Source organism: Crinia signifera, chromosome 8 (genome assembly GCF_055691185.1).
Source record: "Crinia signifera chromosome 8, ASM5569118v1, whole genome shotgun sequence".
Taxonomy (NCBI): Eukaryota; Metazoa; Chordata; class Amphibia; order Anura; family Myobatrachidae; genus Crinia; species Crinia signifera.
Genome location: NC_139224.1, coordinates 95,216,977 through 95,236,295, shown reverse-complemented (window position 1 = coordinate 95,236,295; position 19,319 = coordinate 95,216,977). Strand labels below are relative to the sequence as shown.

Genomic DNA, 19,319 nt, shown 5'->3' with positions numbered 1-19,319 from the left:
ACACAAATTTTGTTTCATGTTTTAAAACCTTGTTTTTTGATCAAATAAAATATATTTGTGTGCATTTTATGTGTTTGATGTGTTTATACAGCATAAATGCAAGATACTACAAAATACATAATTGAAATATTAAAATATTCCAATATACGGAATAATCCGTTATCTAAAAATCTCCTGATCCCGAGCATTTTGGATACGGGATACTCAACCTGTATTTACAGTCACTGTCAGCCTAGCAGTGACAGGATCCAGTGGCAGTGGTGAGCTCTTGCCATATCATACTTGTGAACATTCTGGACACTCATGAGACATCTATTTAACAAGTGTGCTGAATATTAATGACATTACTGCACTACGTCCAAAGTCACTTCTTCTTCTTCATTACACAAAGGGTTTTATATACATGCATGTATATCCCAAACGTCAGTACCACGTGACTATTCAACTGGGATTTGAGCATTTAAGTTACACTGAACAGGACAGTTATAAAGGAGACTGTTGATATTTACCTACAGTATGTTGCACTGTGAATTGTGGATATGTGCATGTGATGTATGTTCTGAATTATGCTACTTTAAAACAGTTAAGTCTCAGATATATATGTCTGCTAAGGTAGATAGTGAACCGTTGAAGTGAATATAGAAATGTATTGCATTTATTGTGATAACCCATTGCAATTATAGGAGACTACCCATGGGCAGTGTCAATCTGGGTTTCTCCCTTTTCACTTGACCTCTTACACAAAATAAATGATCTCAAAGCGAGGCCTTAAAAGGACAACACTTGTGTGAGCCTGTATTCCTTCTACTAACTCCCCAAGGAAAAAGAAGAACCTGTGCGGTGGGGCGATTAACACCAGCGACCCCGGTGAGTGCATTACATCTCACCCACTGAGCAGGGTGTTACATGTTCAGTAAGATCATTCTTATACTTACCGGCAAAACTACATGTTGGTACCGTAGACCAATGACCGTTGTCACATGTCACAATCTTATTCCCCCTTAATTCATAGTTGGCTTTGCACAAGATTTCCACAACGGAACCAGACTCATAGCTTTGTTTGTCAGGTAGAACATCTGCATTTACAGTTATGGGAGCAATGCAACTTTCTAGAAAACAATAGGAAATTTGCTGTTTTTATTTTAAGATGTTCCCAAAAGAATGTGTTTATTAGTTATTAAAATATAGCAATGAAAGGTACAGCATAGATACAGTATCGAAACAAAAGAAAGATAAGAAGGGGGAGGGAGAGAAAGATTTTGGGGCCCATATATCCTAAATTGCATATTCAATGCAATCTGGGCACAATCTAACTGCCCGGGAGGATTGCATTGAAATATGCAATCACATTGAGTTGACCACATTGCATGGCAGCCACTTCTGGCAGATGTTTCCTGGGGATCCTTGCAGAAACTAAATCCCCAGGCTATACCCGACTACCAATATATAAAGATTGAATTACCATGGGGACCCATATAAAGAATGCTTCACATTCCAGATATAGGTAATTTGGGCAGCATCTCTTCCACCATAGTAACCTATGGGGGATGCAGCTGCAGTTGAGAATGGAGAGATTGCAGCAGGTATTGGAGATACTGTATTTGTTGTGGTCCCTCCTTCATACATTTGGGGGATACCTAATATTTGCAGCTATCCTCACCTGTTTTCAGCTGCAAATTTTGCTTGTACATGGGCCCTATTGGGAGGAAAAAAGAGAGGGAGAGAGAGACATTGGTAGAGAGGGGAGGAAAGCAAAGAATATGATGGGTCTGGTACAGGGATCCGACAGTCGGGATCCCGACAGTCATTAGCCCTACGTCGGGATCCCGACTGACCGGACCCAGACAGCATGGTGAGCGCAACGAAGCCCCTTGCGGGCTCGCTGCGCTCGCCACGCTGCGGGCACGGTGGTTCGCTACATGAGCCACCTATTCTTTTCTCCCTCTATGGGGTCGTGGACCCCCACGAGGGAAAATAGCCGATGACCGTCGGGAACTAGGCTGTTGATGTTTTGACAGTCAGTATCCTAACGTCGGGTAAATGCCTGTCAGGATCCCTACTGTCGGGACCCCGTCCGGCACCCGAATATGATCATGGTCCAAAATACGTGTGAGTGTGTATTTATACAGTTTATTAGACCCTAGCCTAGGTAATGTACAGTGTGAATTTTGGCTTCTTGTAGAAATTCACACACACACACACACACACAGTTTTTTTGAATAGTGTAAATAAATATATATTTGGAACATTGTTACTCACCCCCACCAGATAACATTAAAACATGATACACCCCCTTCCTGTCCAGACTGACAGCTGGATCTCCTGCCCCTGGGGCACCCCTACCAAGCAGGGAAAGCAACAGTAGACCCTAAGCAACTTTGTGTACTGCAGTCCGCACTCTTCTTCCTAGTCCACAGTGTGTGTGTGCACTACCTGTATAATTGGAGAAGGAGTGCATTGCACGGCCTGGGACTGCCTGGCTGCCATCATTCCTCCCTTTCAGCACCCCTTTGCAAGATCTTCAGAGCACTGAGAAAAGATGGAGACTGAGCTGTGGGTGGAGAGCGGAGTACAGAAGAGGCATGCGAGAGATCGGGAGAGAAAGGTAAGGTCAGATATGTAGGAACCCGTGCCTCCTATTGGGATAGATGATGGTAAATTGTGAGATTATGTGATTCAAAGTTCTCCTCCTTTGTGGTCCTTAGTCCAAAATCACAACCTCAAAAATAGAACAAAAAGAATCTCATGGTGCAGATTTAAAGTTAAATGAAAAATATCAGCTTCAACGAATGTATATGTGCCTGTACCGTATCATCTATCTCAATTGGAAGCACGGGTTCCTACTTCTTTTAGCTGTTTGTCATATTTGTATGGTGGCTGGCAATAGCTGACCTTTCTGGTTATCATGGAAGGTGTAATGCTGGGTACACACCTACAGATTTATCTGTCCAATCTATCTGGTGGGAACAAAAATCTGTCAATGTATGGGAGCGTATAAGACTCCAACATTTGCTCCCAGATGCTGGAAAACAAACAATAGTAATTCAGATAAATTGGTTAAAGTTGTTTGATTTATCAAATTAAACCAAACAATCCTTGTTATCCATTTCCAGTGTTTGTGAGCAATTGATCGGTTGTCATTTTCTCCCATACATTTCCAGAGTTTTGTTCCCACCAGACAGATTGGAAACATAAATCATTGTGTGTGCACCCAGCTTAAGCCTGGAGGAGCAAGAAGGTAAGTGATTTTCAGGGTGGAGGGACAAAAACAGTCATCTACAAAAAGGGGAGGGGAGGAACACCATAATGGATACAGTGGTGTGGAAAAACATATATGTGGGGAGGGGAGATTATAATTGGCACAGAGGAAGGATACTTAGTAAGGGTCAAGGTTTGGGCATACTAATGTGCAAGAGTAATAATGGACACAGTGGGGGAGGACTTATATTAATGGACACAGAAGGGAAACATATTTCAAAGGACACAGAAAGGGGGTGGGACATAATAATAGACTGACACAGACACATAGTAATGGACAAATGGGCATAATAATAACAACAACACGGGGAGAACAACCTAATAATGGACAAATAGGGGGGACAACATAATTTTGGTAGGAGGAAGGACAACATAATAATGGACACATGGGGGGCAACATAATAATGGATACAAAAGAGGACAACATAAATATAGACACGGGGCGGCAAAATAATAATGGACACAGAGGACAACGTAATAATGGACACAGGGGGGACATCACAATAATGGTAGGAGGAAAGACAATATTATAATGGACACAGAGGGGGGACAACATAATAATGGACACAGAGGAGGGACGACATAATAATGGACACAGAGGGAGGACAACATAATAATGAACACAGGTGGGGGCAACATAATAATGGACACGGTGTGACAACATAATAATGTACAGTGACACGGGGTGGGACAACATACTAATGGACACAGAGAGGGACAACATAATAATGGACACAGGGGGGAGCAACATAATAATGGACACAGGGGGGACATCACAATAATGGTAGGAGAAAAGACAATATAAAAATGGACACAGAGGAAGCAGTGGAGTAACTAAGGCTCCGCAGCCCAAGCAGTGGCGGGGGGAGCCTTGACATACAGGGGCGCAGGTGTTGGAGAGGTGCACTCTGCAACCATCTCCATGGCAACCCCAGCAGCAGCCCACAGACTGTTTGCCCCTTGCAGCCACCGTCCCCAGCGCAATCCGGCACTGTCACTTTTTCTCAGTTAGCCCATCAGAGCGCCCTTACCAGCCAATTGTAGCGCTGCTTGCTGTTCTGCAAAGCACTGGTGTAGCCTCAGGAGTCCAGCACTATGTGTCCGTGTCCGCAGCGCTGTGGATTGTCCCAGCGCTGTAGTGTGCCTGTCAGCGTTCCTCCTGTAGTGAGGAGAGCGGGCACTGAGGAGACACTGGGGAAAATTTACTAAGAATACGAATACAAAATTTTGTATTCGTATTCTTACTATGAATGAATATGTTTCAGCCATATGCAAATTCGTGTTCCGGAGGATAATTTACAAAGCAGTCAAATACGACTGCTTTGTAATCCTCCGATGGCGTATCCTTTCAAATTAGCGGCCGTATATATGTATATTCGTATAATACGAATTCATATAGCCAGTCTACATGGATCAGTCAGATCCGTGTAGGTTGCATTGTGTAAAAATAATTAGAAAAATAAATAAATACATTTAAAAAATGGCGTCCGTTTTTATTTTGCCAAGTACTGGAGGACTACTACAGGAAAGAAGAGGACAGACCTACACCATAGAAGACCCGTGAGTAGAATTTCCTTCCACAGGTCCCCTATGGATTTCAGCGGACCCCTGGACCATGGACCCCGGGACCTACCTACGGGCTGAAGGTAGGTAAGTATCAGTATGAAAGGGCTTTGGATGTATTAAAGTTTTATTTTTCATGTGTCTGTGTGTGTGTGTGTGTGTGTGTTTATTTTACTATATTTAATACTGTGGAACTACAAGTGCCAACGGGCCCTTTAATGCCCCGCATGCTGGGACTTGTGGTTCTCCAAGTCCCAGCAAGCGGGGAGGCTATTAAACAATAGTTTATTCTATTTTTTACACTGGAATCAGCCCGGTGACCACAGCCCAGGATCACCGGAGACAGCACAAGGCTTCAGCCTGGTCAGGTAAGTCCTGGAGGGGGGACCCCTTTATTGGGGGGGGTCCCCACTCCCCCCAGGACCCCTGGCCAGGCTGACTGGTCGGTAGGGTTAATGCCATGGCCGGAGGGACTTGTATGAAGTCCCCCGCTTTGTCAGTGTGCCGGGGGAGCTGTCAATCACCGTCCGACGGTGTCTCCTGCATAGCGCCTGCAGCTACCCCCAGCCAAAAATATTTTGGCTGGGGGGAGCAAAATTTTTAGTTACGCCACTGAGAGGAGGGACAACATAATAATGGACACAGAGGAGGGACAACATAATAATGGACACAGAGGAGTGACAACATAATAATCAACACAGGGGGACAACATAATAATGGACGTGGGGGGTGGAGCACAATGCAAAAATCAAGAACAGTTATCCCTCACTAGTAGCATCTATTCCTTGTGCTATAGAGTCAATTATAGTAAATATAAAATTGTTCTTTTCATGACAATTAGACTGCAGTAGTGGCATGTTGTTTGACTGGCCCTACACAATAAAAAGGGGAAAACTGCACAACATATTGTTGGTACTGTATATAAAATATATTATAATAGCAGTTCATAAAAAAAGTCAGCTTATATATACCCTGCAGTTGAATAATATAGGATAAGTTACCAGACCATGTTTATTTCATTACTAGGCTGGGCCGACCAAAGCCTTAATTATTTGGTAAGCAAGTCCAGACTCTGGCACCCCCCCCCCCCCCCCCCATACACACATTATATATATATATTCCACTATCAGTGTTATACACCTCTTTATTGTTATCCATTGTAATGTTTCCCCTTGTAGTGTAATTTCTCGAAGAGATAGTGCCTCCCCTCCCTTGGGATAGTGGAGTGTCGACATAGTTTCGCCCCACCGGTTTGATATGGGTAGCCGCGGCTGTATGGTGCAGCATTAGGCCCTATGTACTGTACTTCTGGTCCCAAGTATGGCTACCTTAGGTTATTTTCCCTTACCGACTGGACAGGTGAAATAACGTATTTAATTAATTTATTTATTCCTTCTTTAATCCTATTATGTCCATTGGTTTAGTATGCAGTGCTTTCGAGTGCATTGGGGATATTAATTGTTTGATATTTATGATCCCATATATAGGATGCCATTTTTCTATTTCTCTTTAATATTTTTCAACTGTATTCATTGGTAATTACTGGTACAGATTAATAGTATATAATCTCACACCTCAACAAGACTAAAGATCTACTACTAGCGTTATATCTCTCCCTCTTATCCCTAGTATGTGCCTTCCCCTGTTATTTTTCTATTTTGTTATTTTTCTATTTTGAATAACTAGTACCTCCCCTTCTTTTGGGTAGTGGAGTTTCGACACGGTGTCGCCCCACGGGCCTGTCATGAGTAGCCGTGGCTGTACGGTGCAGCGTCGGGACATGTATGCTCCTGGTCCCGAGCGATGCTGTCGTATAATCATTTGTAATTTTTTTATATATCTATTGGACAGGTTAAATGACAAATTTAATTAATCTACATATCTCCCATGAACTCGGCTGATATACATATGTTTTTACTATGGTCCTTGGTTCAATATGCAGTGCGTTTTGGCGCATCGTCTGTTTCTATATAATTTATATGGGTCTGCAATTATTGTGTAATTTTTTATATATGGATTCTGTCCATCTTGTGTTTCAGGGAAGAATGCAAATAGTGCCTTTCACCTAATTGGGCAGCACGGATGGTGTAATGGTTAGCATTACTGCCTCACAGCTCTGAGGTCATGGGTTCAATCCCCACCACGGCTCTAACTGTGCGGAGTTTGTATATTCTCCCTGTACTTGCATGGGTTCACTCCGGGTACTCCGGTTTCCTCCCACAATCCAAAAATATACTGGTAGGTTAATTGGCTTCCAAAAAAATTAACCCTAGATTGTCTGTGTGTGCGTGTACATGTGGTGGGGACTATAGATTGTAAGCTCCACTGGGGCAGGGACTGATGTGAATGTTCAAATATTCTCTGTAAAGTGCTGCGGAATATGTGTGCGCTATATAAGAAACTGTTAATAAATAAATAATGTAAAAAGTAAACATACATGATTAAAATTAAGTGCTACACAGCCTGTCTTGTAATGCAATTATCTTTCATCGATAACATCTGAAGCTAAAGCTTTAAACTCAGCGACAAAGTTGTAACAATATGAATAGTGTAACTGAATGACATGATGTCACGGACCCCGTGTCAGTAGCAATCAAAGCTGGTTAGCCGTCTATTCTAACAGACGCACTTGTGACAGTGTGGCACAATAACTCACTGCTGAAGCTTTCAGCAATATGATAGAACTCAGAGCAGATAACTGCAAAACTCGATCTCGGGTGCAAGTGTAATGGTGCTGAAAGAAAGCTGGTTATAGAAAGCATGTTAATAAAAGTTCTTAATTTAAGCCCAGTCTGAAGACGGTGAATCCATTTAGCCTCAAGGTTCAGCAACATTCTGTCCCTATCACCCCCTCTTTGGAGGGGGGTGGGGGGTGGGGGGCAATACTGTCAATCATTTTGTAACGAAAGGAGGGAAATGTGTGTTTAAATTCCTTGACGTGCCTAGCAACCGGTTGTTCTGCGCCCTTACCCTCTAAAGCTGCTCTGATAGCAGACCTATGGTTCGCTATGCGTTCCTTGAAATGGGTAGTAGTTTTGCCTATATAAAGAAGCCCACAGGGGCACTTTATATAGTACACTACGTACCGACTGCTGCATGTGAGGGAAAAGCGAATTTTGAACTTTTCACCTGTCCTAGGACGAAATAAATATTCTCCTACCTCTAGACTTGCACAGGTAGTGCAACCCAGGCATTTAAAACTGACATTCTTGTGTGATAGGAAATGAGACTGGGGTTTGGAGTTAAAGGTGCTTACGTCATTGTGAACAACATAATCTTTCAATTTTTTCCCCTTCTAAATGAAGCTAAAAAAGCACTGCCTTTCAAGCTAGGTAGGGATAATAATTGGCCAGATATTTTTGGCAGAATTCATTAACGTTTGGCTCTGTGTAGTGAATTTTTGAGTCCAGACTATTTTGTTTTATAGACTTTTGTTGGAGGTGGAGTACTTTAGCTTTAGTGTTTCTCAGTAATTTATACGGGTAGCCTCTTTTGAGAAAGTCGACTGTCATGGAGTCAATCTCTAGCTCTGCATCTTCCAACCTACTGCTGATTCTCAGGGCTCTCAAAAATTGAGAGTAGGGGAGGTGAATGATGTCTAGAGCTTAAGAGTATGGTGTTGCGGTCTGTGTTTTTTTTATACAGTGTGGTCACTATAGCATTATCAGAGTTGATGTTTATCTGTACATCTAAGAAATTAAGTGAATTGAGACTACAGCTGTACGTGAATTTGATGGATTGGTCACTATTGTTGGCACTGCTCATTAATTGATGACATTTTTCCACGCTGTCACCCCAGATGAGAAAGATATCTTCTATGTAGCGATAGAAAACACTGATGGCAGAAGATTTAACAGAGTCAGGGAGAAAGATGTCTTTCTCTATCAAATATGTTTGGACGGTCAGGGGGTTTGACAGGATCTTTATGGATTTTGGGAATAGCAGGGTTTTTTGATGGTCTACAGCAGGGTGTCACAGTCTCCCGGACCGCGGGAGTCTCTTACCGGGTCCGGGGACGTGGCTTCTGCGGGGGTCAGGCGGGGCGCTCCGGACACTGCCTGGGGCACTCTGGGCGACGGCGGGCTGAGGCGGGAGGCAGGCGGCAGAGTAGCGGGCGGCTGGCGTCCCTCTCTGCACAGTCCCCGTCAGCGCGTCTCCAGCTTCCGGGTACGCGGGCGCGCGCTCACTAGGGGCGCGCGCGCCGCGCGTTCTGATGTTTAAAGGGACAGGCAGGAAATTGAACCTGCCCAAGTCCCAGTATAAAGGAAGTCTCTGGCAGGCAAATCACTGCCAGAGTATAGGCTCACACCTACTCCAGCGTTATTGTGCCTTAGTGCTTGTCCCTATTGCTACCATTTGATCCGGCTTGTTACTGACTACTCTTCCGCTTAACCCCTTGTACTTCGCCTGTGACCTCCCGTGTATGACCCCAGCCCGCTCTCGACTACTCTTCCGTCTCATCCCAGTGTACCGCAACCAGTGTCTCCCGTGTATGACCCGGCTTGTTTTGGACCTTCGTTGCCTCTCCCCTGGGCTCCTAACTGACCGTATAATACCGACCCGGCTAGACGACCGCTCCTCCATATTGCCTATCTCCCCGCCACCAGCTCATAAAGGGAAACCTAACCAGAGGACCGTGACCGACGTGTCGAGTGCCGCAGAAGCCCAAATCCCAATTGGAGGGGTCACTGGCAGAAAACCCTCGGCACGGTTAGACTCCACACCTCTGCGTTAGGTCGAGCCAATTCCCGAGCTGAATAGGCAGGGATCCTAGAAAACTTGTGACAGAATACTCTGGCCCATAAATATGGATCCAGCGGCCGGTCCGTCTCCTAAGGAGCTTCTGGAGCATCTGCTTACCAGGGTGAACAAGCAGGAACAGGATCAGGCACAAATCATGCAATGTCTGCAGACCTTGATGCAACGCATAGAAGCCCCTCCGGCTCCGCCGCCCCCGGCACCACTTCCTCCGGTGGTTGCAGCAAGTGCCCCTTTGATTCGCATTCCGAATCCTGCGAAATTCGATGGAAATCCCAAGGAGTGTCGGGGATTCCTAAATCAGTGCCTCATCCAATTTGAAATACAAGCGGCATCTTTCCCGTCAGATAGGGCGAAGGTAGCCTACATGATTTCGCTACTCACGGGTCAAGCCCTGTCCTGGGCCTCTCCACTCTGGGAGAAGGATCATGCGGTGATTAATAACATCACTGAATTCATCACCGAGTTCCGTAAAGTGTTTGACGAGCCAGGTCGGGTGACGTCCGCCGCTTCGGCCATCCTCCGGCTGAGGCAAGGAACCCAGACTGTGGGGCAATACACGGTTCAGTTCAGGACCCTCGCATCCGAGTTAGGGTGGAACGAGGAGGCTCTGATGGCCACCTTCACACAGGGGCTATCTGAGAAGATTAAGGACGAGTTGGCAGGTCGAGAGCCGTCGACTTCTTTGGACGACCTAATTTCCTTATGTACACGGGTGGACCTCCGTTACCAAGAGAGGGATAAAGAGAGGGAACAATCCCGAAGATTCAGTTTCAAGCTGGCACCCCGATTTGTTCCTCCAGCAACTAACCCTTCGTCAGCATCGGCTTCCGTGGCAAGTCAGCAATCGGAAGAACCCATGCAGATCGGGAAAGCTCGCCTTCCTTTCGCGGAGAGAGAACGAAGGTTTAAAAATCGGTTGTGCTTGTATTGCGGGGAATCAGGTCATCTCCTCTCTGCGTGCCCCAAGCGTCCGGGAAACGACAAGGCCTAACTGATTGTAAGGGGGTCAGGTTAGGCACGTTATCCTATACCTCTTCTCGAGTTTCCGCAATCGGATTCACTATCGATGTAACCTTAAGTTATGGGAATTCCTCAATTACCCTCAAAGCCTTTCTAGACTCCGGCGCGGATGGTAATTTCATTACCGCAAGAACGGCAAAACGCTTGGGACTTCCTTGTCATGAACTGACGAACCCCTTGCACATCATAGGTATAGATGGCAATAGGTTGCCTTTTTCAAGTATTCGTTCTAATTCTGCAATGGTGCAGATGAGAGTGGGAATCCTACATCAAGAGTCCATCTCCTTCTTTGTGCTTCCCGCAGCGGAGAATCCCGTCATATTGGGATTGCCATGGCTACAGTTACATTCACCTGTGCTGGACTGGAAACGTCCTCAAATATTGGCATGGGGGCAAGAGTGTCAGGGGCGGTGCCTTGAACAAATCAAACGACACTTCTGTACGGTATCTTCCTCCCAACTGGAGTCCGGGGGCAAACTCCCAATTGCTTATCATGCCTTTGCAGACGTTTTCAGCAAGAAGGAAGCAGAAAGACTGCCAGCCCATAGGATTTGGGACTGCGCCATCGATTTAGTTCCTGGGAAATGTCCTCCTCGTGGCCGAGTGTTTCCGTTGTCCATGGCGGAATCTCAGGCAGTATCAGAGTATATTAAAGATAATTTGGAGCGAGGTTTTATCAGGGAATCCAAGTCTCCAGCAGGAGCGGGCCTGTTTTTCGTCAAAAAGAAAGACGGGGGTCTTAGACCTTGCATTGACTACAGGGGGCTCAATGCCATCACGGTGAAAGATCGGTTTCCTCTCCCCCTCATCTCTGAACTCTTTGACAAAATCAAAGGGGCACGGTTCTTCACAAAGTTGGATCTCCGCGGGGCATATAACTTGATCCGCATTAGATCAGGAGATGAGTGGAAGACAGCCTTCAACACGCGGGATGGACACTTTGAGTACTTAGTGATGCCGTTCGGCTTGAGCAACGCCCCGGCAGTCTTTCAGAGATATATGAACCACATTTTTCAAGACTTATTGAACAAATTCGTAATCGTCTACCTGGATGATATTTTAATTTTTTCAGGGAACCTTCATGCACATCAGCAGCATGTTCAAGAAGTTCTAGGTCGCCTCCGTAAGCACCGGTTGTACTGCAAATTAGAGAAATGCTCATTTGAACAACAGGAAATGCCCTTCTTGGGGTTCATTGTTACCAGTTCAGAATTACGGATGGATCCAAAGAAATTGTCTGCAATCTCTGACTGGCCGCAACCAGTGGGGTTGAAATCTACTCAACGCTTTTTAGGTTTCTGCAATTTCTACAGACAGTTTATTAAGAATTACTCTTCCGTGGTAGCCCCAATAACCAAGCTTACCCGCAAAGGAGAAAATACCAAGGAGTGGTCCCCGGAGGCCAAGCAAGCTTTTTCTTTACTCAAGCAACTTTTTGTGTCTGCGCCCATTCTAAGACGGCCCGATCCTGACAAACCCTTCTTTGTTGAAGTGGACGCATCTTCGGTAGGGGTGGGGGCAGTTCTATCCCAAAGGGATGAGGCTAACAAGTGGTATGCTTGTGGGTTTTTCTCCAAAAAATTTCAACCTGCAGAGAGAAATTACGCAGTGGGAGACAAAGAGCTGTTAGCCATCAAATTGGCCCTACAAGAATGGCGTCATATATTAGAGGGGGCAAGCTTTCCGGTAACAGTATATACTGACCACAGAAACCTGACGTACCTTAAAACGGCCCACTGTCTAAACTACAGACAGGCGAGATGGTCTTTATTTTTTGACCGGTTCAATCTAGTGTTAACTTATCGTCCAGGAGACAAGAACGTCAAAGCAGATGCACTTTCACGAGTCTTTGGGCCAGCTGCTTCAGAAGAGTTAAATGACCAGAAGCCCATTTTAAAGTCGTCTTGTTTTATTGCATCCTCTAGGAAGATCAAAATTCCTGTAGGGAAGACGTTTGTGCCATTAAAGTCTCGAACAAAAATTCTACGTTGGTTCCACTCCTCTTACTTCACGGGACATGCTGGCATTAAGAAAACTTCAGAGATCATTTGTCGCAACTACTGGTGGCCATCAGTCAAAACAGACGTTAAGAACTTCATAGCTGCTTGCGATACATGTGCTCAACATAAGTCCATACCACAAGCTCCAGTGGGATTGCTTCACCCTCTTCCAGTTCCAAGTCACCCCTGGGCTGACATTTCAATGGATTTCATCACCGAGCTTCCGGTTAGCCAGGGTTTTAACACTATCTGGGTGGTGGTGGATCGTTTTTCAAAAGCAGCCCATTTCATTCCTCTCAAGGGTCTTCCATCCGCTTCTAAACTGGCCGAGAGCTTCATTAAGAATGTCTTTAGGTTACACGGGTTCCCTCAGAGTATTGTATCAGACAGAGGAGTCCAATTCACGTCCAAGTTCTGGCGAGCCCTATGCTCTTCTTTCAACATCAAGCTCAACTTTTCCTCGGCTTACCACCCCCAGAGCAATGGACAAACCGAGAGGGTTAACCAGGACCTGGAGAAATTTTTAAGAGTTTACGTGTCAGCCAATCAGGATGACTGGGCATCTCTGCTTCCCTGGGCAGAATTTGCCCACAACAATTTGTACCACGAGTCCACGGGGTATTCTCCATTCTTCGTTCAAAACGGATTTCATCCTAATCTTCCTGAAATTTTTTCCAAATCTGCTACTGCTCTGCCAGCCGTCCAACATACGGTCAAGAAGTTTCTGAGCATCTGGTCTGAGGTGAGAAGAAACCTTAGTAAATCCTCTGATCGTTATAGACGCTTCGCTAATAGAAAAAGGAAAGAGGCTCCCCAATTTAAACCTGGAGATAGAGTATGGCTCTCTACAAAACATTTGAGGCTTAAAGTTCCGTCCATGAAATTAGCTCAAAGGTTCATTGGCCCCTTTCACGTTCTTCAAATAATTAATCCAGTAGCAGTGAGACTTAAACTTCCTAGATCCCTTAGAATCCCCAACGTCTTTCATGTGTCACTTCTAAAACCGCTGGTCATCAATAGGTTCTCTTCCTTCAGACGTTCTCGCACACCCCTCCTGATAGGAGGTCATGAAGAATACGAGATAAGTCAGATTCTGGATTCAAGAGTTTCTAGGGGTCATGTCCAATTCCTCATTGACTGGAAAGGGTTCGGGCCTGAGGAGCGTTGCTGGGTTAAGGCATCTGAGATTCACGCCCCACAGTTACTCCACAGATTCCATCGAAAATATCCCAACAAGCCTTTCATAGGGTGTTCGGTGCCCACCCCTAGGGTGGGGGGTAATGTCACAGTCTCCCGGACCGCGGGAGTCTCTTACCGGGTCCGGGGACGTGGCTTCTGCGGGGGTCAGGCGGGGCGCTCCGGACACTGCCTGGGGCACTCTGGGCGACGGCGGGCTGAGGCGGGAGGCAGGCGGCAGAGTAGCGGGCGGCTGGCGTCCCTCTCTGCACAGTCCCCGTCAGCGCGTCTCCAGCTTCCGGGTACGCGGGCGCGCGCTCACTAGGGGCGCGCGCGCCGCGCGTTCTGATGTTTAAAGGGACAGGCAGGAAATTGAACCTGCCCAAGTCCCAGTATAAAGGAAGTCTCTGGCAGGCAAATCACTGCCAGAGTATAGGCTCACACCTACTCCAGCGTTATTGTGCCTTAGTGCTTGTCCCTATTGCTACCATTTGATCCGGCTTGTTACTGACTACTCTTCCGCTTAACCCCTTGTACTTCGCCTGTGACCTCCCGTGTATGACCCCAGCCCGCTCTCGACTACTCTTCCGTCTCATCCCAGTGTACCGCAACCAGTGTCTCCCGTGTATGACCCGGCTTGTTTTGGACCTTCGTTGCCTCTCCCCTGGGCTCCTAACTGACCGTATAATACCGACCCGGCTAGACGACCGCTCCTCCATATTGCCTATCTCCCCGCCACCAGCTCATAAAGGGAAACCTAACCAGAGGACCGTGACCGACGTGTCGAGTGCCGCAGAAGCCCAAATCCCAATTGGAGGGGTCACTGGCAGAAAACCCTCGGCACGGTTAGACTCCACACCTCTGCGTTAGGTCGAGCCAATTCCCGAGCTGAATAGGCAGGGATCCTAGAAAACTTGTGACACAGGGGTTCTCAAACTATTTTGCTCTAGGACCCCATCAGACAATAAATAATATTTCAGGACCCCAGCAAGTTACTGTAGAAGGTCACATCACATGTGTAGTCAGCAGACAGCACATGCAGTACATGACAGCATTGTGGAGGCACAAAATGATGGGAGGAGTCTAAAATAACAGACAATTCAACAGATCTTTCAGACTCCTTGAATCATTGACTGAGATTAGAAAAGTCATCAGCTTGATGATCAGCAACATGGAGTCGCGACCCCATGCTGAGAAGGTCAGGACCCACAGTTTGAGAACCACTGGTCTACAGTAAAAGCATCACGTATTTTATCTGGAATGATGTCAGTGGCCACTCCACGCTGCAGAAGATCATCAAGCTCCTTTTTAAACCTTTTGGTGGGGTCTTCTTTAAGTTGCCTGTACACCTGGTTGGCGGTATATCTCCATTTTATAACCAGCCGTGTCTTGCGCCACCAATGCTCCCCCTTATCGGCCGTGCAAATCACAATGTCAGTGTAAGAGCTTAGGTCAGGGGTCCTCAAACTTTTTAAATCGGGGGCCAGTTCACTGTCCCTCAGACTGTTGGAGGGCCGGAATTTAATATAAATGGGCCCATAGAGAACTGTCTGTGCCTCTCTACTCCTCCTACAATCATGTCACTGACCCATCACATGCACCCCTGTATTAAATAATACATCACTCAAATCCTGATATACTGTGCTGCTGGGAAACCAGTACACATGGAGGCTGCAGGAAATGATCAGAGATCAGACCAATAATGATCCTTTGCCTGGAGCCCTGCTCTCCATAGAGCTGCCATTACAGGTTCTGCACCCCAAATTCAAATTACGCCATAAAGCAGTGCAACCCGATTTACATCTAACCGCACATAGTCCCCATATTCACAATCCATCATGCATTTGTCCTTTATTGTTAAGCCACACAGTAGTGCCAGGAGGAGTGGGCAGCTGGTGGCTGGTCAATGAGGGAGAAGGGTGAGCGGGCAGCGCTTCAGCTGGTGGCTGGTCAATGAGGGAGAAGGGGAGAGGGAGCGCTGCTGCTGGTCTGTGAGGGTGGAGGGGGAGCGGGCAGTGCTGCCGCTGGTGGCTGGTCAATGTGGGAGAAGGGGGAGAGGGCAGCGCTGTGGCTGGTCAATGAGGGAGAAGGGGGAGAGGGCAGCGCTGTGGCTGGTCAATGAGGGAGAAGGGGGAGAGGGCAGCGCTGCTGCTGGACAGTCAGGAGGAGGACTGAGGGGGAGCGGGCAGCGCTGCTGCTGGACAGTCAGGAGGGGTACAAGGGGAGGTCAAGCACCCCCAACATACCCCCAACCAGTCACGGCCTCCTCTCACCTGAAAGATTATATGCACTGCTCCCTCCCTGCTGGCTTCTCATCTGGCTCCTCTCCTCTCAGCCACAGCGTGTGACGTGATGACGTCACACGCATAGGAGAAGCTTAAGCAGGGAGACGAGTCGGACCAGCAGACACTGCTGCTTCCACCTGATTTCCCAGGTCACGCCCCCGCCCGTCCATTCGCCAGCCAGCCTGCCTGCCCGTCCATCCATCCTCCCGGCCATTGAGACTCTCACTTGCCGGGAGGTGAGAGTGATTGCCGCGCCAGCGCTTGGGCAGTGGTGGGCCGCATAAAAGTCCTCAGCGGGCCGCATCTGGCCCGCGGGCCGTAGTTTGAGGACCCCTGGCTTAGGTCCTTGTAGTGCTTTTCTCTCAGCAGTCGTCAAGTTGTGGGGTAGTGGAGAATCCGGACTCGGTCTGCTGGTGATGATATTGTCCATGTAGTCTGTAAAACTCTTGATGGCAATGTTGTTAGATTTGGGGTCGAAGAAGGAATTCTTGGTGATAGGCTGTGTGGAGACTGAGGACACAGAACTGTGGGAAAAGTATTCTCGCAACCTCACGCGTCTCCCAAACTTGAACAGATCAACCTTGTCTTCAAATTGGTTGGGGATTGTGGTTGGTACAAAGGATAACCCTTTCTTTAAGACATTGTGCTCAGCGGTGGAGAGAGTTCTATAGGATAAATTATGTATTATGTCCTCTTGGAGGCATTCTTTTTTCGTGAGCCTGGCCCACTGTCCACCTCTCCGGATTCTAGGATGTCTGTAGGTCCCCTCCTGGCTCTGGTTAAAACTCCTAGAAGGGGCTGCTGGCTTTCATGGCCTCTTACCCTTGGTTGCTTGGCACATTCTGAATCACTTGAGGAAGGTTGCTCGCTAGCTAGTAACTTGTACAATAGCCCGGATGCCCTGTTTTTTGTTGAACTACTTGATCTTACTTTGTCATGGAATTATTTTCTTTTTGACAGTAAATTTTATTTGCAATGCTCAGTAGTAGCTATGGGTTCTTGCGTAGCACCCAGCTTAGCAAACATATTTATGCACGAGATAGAGGAAGACATCTTTCTCTCTGACCCTGTTATATCTTCTGCCATCAGTGTTTTCTATCGCTACATAGATGATATCTTTCTCATCTGGGGTGACGGCGTAGAAAAATGTCATCAATTAATGAGCAGTGCCAACAATAGTGACCAATCCATCAAATTCAAGTACAGCTGTAGTCTCACGTCCATTACTTTCTTAGATGTACAGATAAACATCAACTCTGATAATGCTATAGTGACCACACTGTATAAAAAACCCAAAGACCGCAACACCATACTCTTAACCTCTAGCCATCATCCACCATCATTAAAATGTGCCTCCCCTACTCTCAATTTTTGAGAGCCCTGAGAATCAGCAGTAGGTTGGAAGATGCAGAGCTAGAGATTGACTCCATGACAGTCGACTTTCTCAAAAGAGGCTACCCGTATAAATTACTGAGAAACACTAAAGCTAAAGTACTCAGCTTAGACAGAGCCACTGTCCTTAACTCCACCTCCAACAAAATTATCTGGACTCAAAAATTCAGGTACTTGTTTCCTAGCACGGCACCCACTAAGCAAATAGCTTAGTGGGCTATTCTGCGTAGGAAAATCGCATCACGTACCGTGTATAGTGCTGTGCGATGCGATGTCTATATTAAGTGCACGGGAGTGCACGGGAGTGCTTATACAACGAAATATTGCAAATGTGATGTGATGCGATGCAAAATTTCATTGTATAAGCACCCATGCCATGCAATGTGATATGAGCTTACTATGCCCTTGCGTCACCCCCAGTATCCATGCCACCCCGAAGCGTGGCAAACACAGCGAGCCCTGCGAGGGGCGTCGGAACACGTCCTCCGACCTTTTCATACCCCCACTATCCACGTCGACTCAGAGTTGATTTTATATAGTGTGGTGAGCGCTATTTTGTATTAAACATTTCAGGTGGTCTGATATCCTGCAGGCCACAATGAGCTCAAGTTAGTTATCTATATTTTATTATATCAAAAAAGCCAATTTTACATGTACATTATATGTTTTAATTATACTCTAGCAGGAATTGTCACAGCAAATTACCCTGTGTGTGTGTGTGTGTGGGGGGGGGGGGGGGGGTGTTTACAGAGATTGTATTCCACAGGTGTGTATACAGTTGGCTTCAGGATACTTTTAGGATTCATACAATTTGCTTGATTTATGGCAGAACAACACAAGAAAAAACAACTCTTCTTATTCACAGCCTTAGGCAGACAGATTCGTGATTAACTAAGAAAGACAATTTATGAAAGCACAATCCCACCATGCTCATCAGCTTAGAGCAGGCACCTCCAAACTATGGCCCTCCAGCACAAGTCCCATCATGCCTTGCCACAGATTTGCTATTAGGGAATGCTAAACTATGGCAAGGCATGCTGGAATGTGTAGTTTCACAACAGCTGTACACAGCCACAGTTTGTACAAGCCTGCCTTAAGGTCCATACACACTAGGCGACTATTCCCAACGTGTATGGACAGCGATGATGACAATCATTGCTGCGGGGAAAGCCGCTAAGTGCATACACACTGAGCGGCTTTTCCCCTGCCCGGCGCCGACGGAGGGGGGAGGACGGCGTTGCATAGCGGAGCGCTATGCAAAGCCGTCCTGAAAGCTGCTCATCTGCTGGTATAACCAGCAGATGAACGGCTTTCCCGGCGATGTTGCGGGAGCGTGCAGCAGCACTCACTGCTCATCGCCGGTCCTGCTGTTTTGAGCGACTTTCAGCTCAAAGTCGCCCAGTGTGTATGGGCCTTTAGAGCATTTCAACCAGCAGGAAATACCTAACACCTCAACAGCTGGGAAACCTATAATCCCATGGGCGCAGACACTGAGTGAGTGAGTTATTGGATAAAAGAGGTTACTTGTACTTTCAGCCAGTCAGGAGGAGCCAGTACCCTGTCACGCTGCAATCATCAGCGCATTCACCTCTGACATTGGTGAGCAATCCAGCAGATATCCCTAAAGGAGAGAAGTTTCTGGACACTTGTACCTGGAGCTGGTCCTTAATAATAGGACCCATAGGAACTGCTCAGATATAGGGAAAAGTGGATACCATCTCCGGAACCTGCCCAAAAAGGAACTCTGTAGGAAAACTACTAAGGGACTGGTAACTTTTGCCTAATTGCCTAAATGCCTCTTAACTTTAACTGAATACAATATAAGCCACATTAGCCAACTACCTCGCTCTGCATAATTAATGCA

At 46.6% G+C, this 19,319-nt stretch overlaps 1 protein-coding gene across 2 annotated transcripts in view; it reads right to left on the bottom strand.

Annotated features, from left to right (window-relative positions):
- Positions 1–19,319, bottom strand: part of CFH (complement factor H) — a 401,411-nt gene that overhangs the window by 64,404 nt on the left and 317,688 nt on the right. Inside the window, exon 20 of one of the 2 annotated variants that reach the window (XM_083156807.1) lies at positions 936–1,109. The exons of the other annotated variant lie outside the window; for it this stretch is intronic. Within the exon in view, the coding sequence (XP_083012933.1) occupies positions 936–1,109 (174 nt within the window). The remainder of the gene's footprint in view (positions 1–935; positions 1,110–19,319) is intronic. 2 annotated transcript variants of the gene reach the window in all.